Source organism: Manis pentadactyla, chromosome 13, assembly GCF_030020395.1.
Source record: "Manis pentadactyla isolate mManPen7 chromosome 13, mManPen7.hap1, whole genome shotgun sequence".
NCBI lineage: Eukaryota > Metazoa > Chordata > Mammalia > Pholidota > Manidae > Manis > Manis pentadactyla.
The window spans coordinates 75,536,213-75,543,821 of record NC_080031.1 but is presented as its reverse complement, the minus strand read 5'-3'; the positions used below and the strand labels follow the sequence as shown (position 1 = coordinate 75,543,821).

Below are 7,609 nucleotides of genomic sequence, written 5' to 3'. Positions count from 1 at the left end.
GATTTAGTAAAAATTATAGGCAGGTGTTATTCTCCACATAATGGTAGCTTCATTCATTTAGTAACCAGTGCAGAAGGATGGAAGAGTTGAACAATGACACAAGGCCTGGCCCAAGGCTGTGGGGCCATCTGAGCATCTCCATCTCACAGGATCAACCAGGGTTCACCTTGCGGTTTGTGCAGTCACGTGATCTCTATCAACAACTACATCATAGACGAGTTAGGGAATTCCTGTAGGATGGTGCAGACATGGCCTCACTGCAATGTCATACAAAACATAGATTGCTAAAAATGTGGCTTTAATTACTGAGGCTAGTTGTGAGATTATCTATGTAGTTGTAGGTACTAATAGGAATGGGGAAAATGTGTGAAATACACGTCCGAGAATGTACCTGTTCTTAACAGTATTTATTTTACATGATATCAAATGGACGAAGATGGATCATCAACTACAAAACAAAACAGTAGGCAGGTGCATTGGGTAAATCACCCCTAAACTTTCCTCAATAGATGCCTGCTTCTGTGGCACTTTCTGTGGACCCTTGTGGATTTGCAATGAATCCTTCTGCTCCCCTAATGAACGTGATGATGAAGCCTTCCTGGAACAATTCAGAACTGAACTAGACGCACTTTTTTCAAGAGTTCATACATATTTAGAGGACCCTGATTTCTGTAGACTCCTGCTTCTTAAAAGGTAAACCAAGTAACTCACCCTCCTCTTTATCACACTACATTGGGACTAACTTGAAAATGAGATACACCAATGTCCCTAGAATATTGTTCCAGAAACATTATCCCAAATTTTTCACACTGCAAGTTACAATCAAAGTTCATCAATCAAGGATCAACTATGAATCATCATCATGTGATGATTTCGCAACAAAATAAATTGTAAAACCCTTCTCTGCATCACTGATGTCCAATATGAAGCATGAACCTCTATTAGAATTTAAGAAATGTATTATTTCCCCAGCACTCTCAAATATAGTTAAAATATTTTCTGTACTTCTTTAATCAGAACCCTCTCCAGAGCTGCAATCATATCCTTATTTCTCAGGCTGTATATGATGGAGTTCATGACTGGAGGCAACACAGTATAAGAAACAGACTAAAGGAGGTCCAGGATGGTCTGAGAGGAGGAGGGTGGCTTCAAGTAGGCCAAGGCAGCTGTGAAAGTGAACAGCGCCACAACCACCAGATGAGGAATGCATGTGGACAGGGTTTTGGACCTTCCGTCCTTGGAGGAGATCTTCAAGACAGCAGAGAAGATGTCGACATAGGAATATAAAATGGAGGTGAAACACATTATTGTCATAATTACACCTATTAAAGACACTGAAGCTTCATCTATGTTCGTTTTGGGGTCTGAGATCACCATAATCTGAGGGATATCACAGAAGAAATGGTGGATTTTATTGAAACTGAAATTTGTTGAAAATGTCGCTGAAGCGTGCATGGCTCCATAAACCAATGCACTGACATATGAAGCCACCACCATCTGCCCACAAGCCCCTTTGTTCATGATGGTTTCATAGTGCAGCGGACGGCAGATGGCCACGTTGCGGTCATAGGACATCACTGTGAGGATAAGCAATTCAGTAGCACCAAAACCTGCAAAGAACAGCACCTGGAAAACACACCCAAGGAAGGATAATTTGTTCCTGTTCATCAGGGAGTTGAGAAAAAATTTAAGAACAGTGACAGAAATGTAGCAGAGATCTACGAGTGACAGGTTCTACAGGAAGAAGTACATGGGTGTGTGAAGCTGAGGATCCCAAGTAATAAGCATGACGATGAGTCCATTTCCTAACATGGCTGCCAGGTAGACCATGAGGAACAGGATGCCCTGTAGGGTTTGCATCCCCGGGTCTTCAGACAATCCCAGAAGAAACTCAGTGACTCCTGTGTAGTTGATCATCACATCCATGCTGTGTTCCCAAGTGTCACTGATGTAAATGAAGCACACATAAGTCACCAGGCAAAGGTGCTTCTATGTCCCAACTGCATAAAAACACAACAAACAAAAACTTATATAACCACCTTTGGAGTGAATTACCAGTAACAAAGGCTAATTCATCCAAAAATGTATAGTAACTTTTTTGTGCAATGCAATTTGGCTGTTTTATAAATGACAGCAAATTGCATGTTTTTATGAAGGAAATGTGTGTCTCGCAAAATTATTGCAATATAAAACGTGAATCACTAGGAATCTGCTGTAATCAGGGAGCTCCTCTCCATTACATTGCACTGTACTATTGCTTTTTAAAGCTGTAAACTCAAAACTTGCTAAATGTTCCTCGGTGATTTTCCCAGAACTATCTGTGTTCTCCGAATATATTCATATATTAATAGAAGGTTGAAGTGTTTATAGCTAATGTTTCAAATATTATTATATTCACAAGTGAAACTGCATATATTAGAATTTTCCATAGGGGGCTACTCAGTTTTGTACTGTAATGGTAAATGAGACAAAAATATATACCCACCAACTGTAGGTGAAGAATAAACTACATCTATTCTTTCATAGGTCTGTAGCCCCATGTTATTCATTATAATATTGGGAGCATAATGTGATAAAGATTTGTGGAAGGATAAAATGTACAGATATTATGTGCACATAGTAAGAAGTCAGTAACATAGTGCAAAACTTGTTACACTTTCATACAATGAAAATGCTGGCTTATGGACAGGTTTATACCACATAGTAAGTTTGTGATCTATTGTGTCATACAGTGATTTTAAGTCACAAAGGAGTCCTGGTATTGTGGATATCGCCTCTGCCAGTTACCTGCCAAAGAAATGAAACCTTGGACACACTTTTCCACCTTAAGGATGCTCATCTGCGAAAAAAAAATAAGGAGTAAATAGAGGCAGGTGCTCATAGGCGGCTTTGGAGCATTATGTCAGATCAAATGTAAGGAGAATGGATTATTTCATTTATTCCTTACAGTGTATCAAGGATTTGATTCTAGGAGAACACAAATGCAATGGCTCCATGCAGTAAAACAATAGCAGGACTAGGATTTGCCAAACTCCTGTGCAAACTCTGTGCTGGCTTTGGAATATGCAGAATGAAATGGACAAAAATTATGTAACCTATTAAAATACTTCCAGCACATATTAAATGTTAAGGTAATAGGTATGTGTACTGTGCAATTTGATGGTGGCAAAAGGTAAATCGCATAATTTACTGCCATTTCCTTTGATGGTGTGCATATCACATGCACATTTGTTTAAAACTGCAGAATTAGTACATTGTTATTGTCATGTTTATCAAAATAAAACTGAAAATTTCATTGTTTTTCAAGGATGATTTTTTTCATTGTATGTATGTAACATATCTTTTTTAACCTTTCAAAATGAAAGGACATTTAGGTGGTGTCAGAATCCTGCCTATTGTGAATAATGCAGCTAATCTGGGAGTGAAGGGAAGACATTTATAATAGAAATGTTTCCCTAAAGTTACTTTCCCCAACCCACAGCACTGTATTTTATGTTCATCCACTTTTAATACACTAAATATTTTATTTATTTTCTATGACTACAAGTATAACCAAATATTTATTCATTGTTGTGTTTTCAAAAACCAGACAGAACCAGCCAAAAAATAGCTGGGTCATAGATATTTGTTGAATTAAAACACATGAATGAATATATTTAAGTACATCAGCAGAGCTTTTTTTATATTCCAGAAATCATATGGTTTAAATTTCTTTATTATCAATATTTAGCACTAAGCTTGCTTTCTGGTTTTATACCTTTAAGTAGATGTGTCATCATAGATGAATTTCTTATCATAATTTCTGCAAAATGTATCAAATTACTGCATAATTTGATATCAAATAACATAATTTATTAACTTTTGAATAGATTTTCTTTAGAGTTCACAATTAACTGTTTTCATTATCTGGGGTTTAATACTGTGTTGAGATAAATTGGAACCTTCAAATGTATAAAATTCTAATTGATACTCTATGAAGACAATGAGCACTTGGCAGTGAACAGAACTGAATAAAATGTGAGAAATATTTTTCCATTTCTATAGTCAATGGCACATCAAACTATGGGGAGTTTACTTACACGGTGGTTATGTGTCAGTCTGTGATGTGATGATGTTTTTTGAGAAGGTTCCTCTATTTTTACACAGCTTTGTCACATTCATTTGTGGATTTGAAGCTGTTGTTCTTTATGCTGGCTTCACATTCTGACCAAATAATAGAAAAAAACATTATATTTGTACCAACCTTGAAACAGGAAGGACAACTATCAATCACAAGAGGATGGAGACTCCCAGCAGATCTGAGCAGTGAGTGGCCTCCTGCAATAAGATATGAACTGAGTGGACTAACACGTCACATCTTTTCAAGGCCTGGCCCAGCCAGGAGGGACGTGATTAGAGACTGGAGTCCAGGAGTGACCTGGAAACTAAACGAATTCAGCATGTTGATTAAGCCCATGGGAAAAAGACAGTATAACATTAAATTTTGTGCAGTAATTGAAGTGGTACTGGTGGCAGGTGGGTGACTCGGAAAGGGGAGAAAGTAATGAAAACTCATTTTAGGTGGCATCAAGGCAAAGACTCTCACAGATACAATCCATTCTTAGAGCAGAGAACAATGCAGAACTGCCCCATGGAAACTTCACTGAGCGCATGGCTTTTGATAAGGCATTTTATGCAACACAAGCTAACAGCTGTTATCTACCTCTGCTACAGTAGAGTTATTACAACTTTTAGGGGCACAACTTATGCCTTCTTTGAATGATTAAGTGAAGTTTTATATCTAATATCCTTTTCTGATTTCAGTGTGTGTTGGGTAATAGTTTCATAAAAATAATATACCTTGGAAATTACATATAGCTGAACTTGAATTTATTTTCTGTAAGGAAATTTATATTTTTAGTATACTTAAGAGACAGTGCAATTAGATATCTAGGATGGTTTTCATATGTTGTACTCCTGATTTTTTAATATACAATTTTCTATTTGTTAACCATATTGGAGTAAATAAATCATGATTTTCATATAATTTTTATTATGACAGACATTTTAATTTATCATATAAATAGTGAAAGATTATGTTTGCTTTTTTGATTCCAGGAATGTGACACATGCCACCTTACTGTGGTATCATAGTACCTCATACAGGTCGAATATGTTTAGAACTGAAATGTAAAGGTACAAGTTAAGAAAATGGCCATTTGCACAAGTTTTCTCTGGAGCCAGATCAAACTCAGGCCCTCCTGAATTCACTTGTGTTGATACAGGAACACATTTTGTGATCATTTTTATCCAGCCATACTCAAATACAATGGTCACATTTACATTAAAGTGTTAAATGGGATGATTTGATGACTGTACATGTTAGAAAATGATTACCACATGTGAGCTACCACATACAGCACTGCACATCGTAACCGCATTTTTATTGTAATGAGAAGGTTTGAAATCTACTCTTCTAGCAAGTTGCAAGAATACAATGCATACACATTAACTGTTGTCATGCACTGTATATTAGATCTCCAGGATTTAGTGAACTTATACCTGGAATTCAGTACTTTGACCCACTTCATCTAGAATCACACTCCCATTTCAGGCCCGAGCATGCACAATGTATGCCTAGTTGCTATGAATCATTTGTTTTTTATTTATATTCCACATGCAAGTGAATGAATATACTATTTATTTCTGTGTGTCTTATTTCACAAATCAGAATATCCTCCATGTTTACCCATGATGTCACAAATGACAATATTTCCTTATTTATTGCTGTATCATATTCCACAGTGTGTGCTATATATTACAATTTCTTAGAACATAAATATGCTGATGGAAACTTCTGCTGTTAGCATGTCTTGCTGTTATAAATAGTGCTACAATGAGCACAGAGGGCAGATACCTCTTGGACACCGTGACTTCATTTCCTTCAGATAGGTACCCACCTCCACTGTCAAACAGGTCAGTGCAGAGATTTTCACAGTGGGATTCTGAGGGAGAGTCACCAATGCATTTCTCAATATCAACCACAGAGATCTGCAGTATCATCTTGATTATGAATTTCAATCCATCACTTGGACAGAGAAGACACTGGTGGTTGCCACAGGGGAGGGTGGTGAGGGGACTGATGAGCTAAGGGAAGGTAAAAATATTCTGCTATCACTTCACATCTTGACCTGGGGGATGGTAACCTGAGTGTATATCTGCATGTCTGAATTCATTTAACTCTACTCTAGTATTTGTGCATTTTATTGTATGTACTTCACAAAATGTAAAAACAAGTCAATAAATAAATATTCTGTCTAGAGAAATCCCATTTTTTTCAGAGCTTACGTCAACCTAAAGAAAAATAAATTAATCATTTTACATGAAACAATAAGCACATAGAATGTTTGAGTATTTTCATATGCTACTTTGTATAAACAGGAATAAATGTAGTGATTAGTAATAATGAGATGCAGGTGTTATTCTCAATGTAACGGTAGTTTTATTCACTTAGTAACTAGTACAGATGGATTGGAGATCTGAAATGGCCTGGCCCTGGCAGTGGGGCTATCTGAGCATCTCCACCTCTCAGGCTCAATCAGGGGCTCACCCATGTGGTTTGTGCAGCCACCTGATCTCTATCAACAATTACAGTATAGAAGAGTTAGAGAATTCCTGTAGGATGCTGCAGACATGGCTCCACTGCACTGTTGTAAAAAACATATATTGCTGAATGTGGCTTTTATCACTGAAACTAGATGTGAGAGTTTCTATGTTGTTGTACGTACTACTAGGAACGGGGAAAATGTGTGAAATGCACATGTGAGAGAATACAGTCTGTACTTAACAATTTTTATTTTCTGCAGACAGAGATGGTTCATCAACTACAAAACGAAACAATAGGCAGATGCATTGGTTAAATCACTCCTCAACTTTGCTCCATTGCAGTCTGATTCTATGGCAATTTCTGTGGACACTTGTGGTTTGCAATGAATCCTTCTGCTCTACTAATGAAAGTGATGATGGAGCTTCTGGAAAAATTCAGAATGAACTAGAGGCCCTCTGCTCAAGAATTCCCAATAATCAGGGGACTCTTATTTTTTTAGACTCGTGATTCAGAAGAGCAAAAGCCAAATAACTCACCCTACTCCTTCTAATTCCACTATATTTGGACTAAACTGTAAATGGGCTCCACCAATGACTAGAATATTCTTCCAGAAACATTGTTCTAACCACTTTCGTATTGCAAGTTTCAATGAAGGTTCATTAATCAAGGATCAACTATGAATCATCATCCTGTGATTACTTTGCAACAACGTAAATTGTAAAACGCTTCTCTGCCTCACTGATGTCCAATATGAAGCATGCACCTCTTCTAGAATTTAAGAAATGTATTATTTCCCCAGCAATCTCAAATATAGTTAAAACATTTTCTGTACTTTAATCAGAACCCTCTCCAGAGCTGCCTTCTTATCCTTATTTCTCAAGCTGTATATGACGGGTTTCATGACTGGAGGCAACACAGTATAAGAAACAGACTAAAGGAGGTCCAGGATGGTCTGAGAGGAGGAGGGTGGCTTCAAGTAGGCCAAGGCAGCTGTGAAAGTGAACAGCGCCACAACCACCAGAT

The 7,609-nt window shown here is 37.3% G+C and overlaps 1 protein-coding gene across 1 annotated transcript in view; it reads right to left on the bottom strand.

The window, feature by feature from the left end:
- Positions 1 to 1,107: 1,107 nt before the first annotated feature.
- LOC130680240 (putative olfactory receptor 14L1) overlaps positions 1,108 to 7,609 on the bottom strand; it is a 152,210-nt gene continuing 145,708 nt past the window's right edge. Inside the window, exons 3-4 of the mRNA XM_057490504.1 lie at positions 2,788 to 2,839; positions 1,108 to 1,610 (exon numbers count right to left, since the gene is read on the bottom strand). Of these exons, the coding sequence (XP_057346487.1) occupies positions 1,108 to 1,610; positions 2,788 to 2,839 (555 nt within the window). The remainder of the gene's footprint in view (positions 1,611 to 2,787; positions 2,840 to 7,609) is intronic.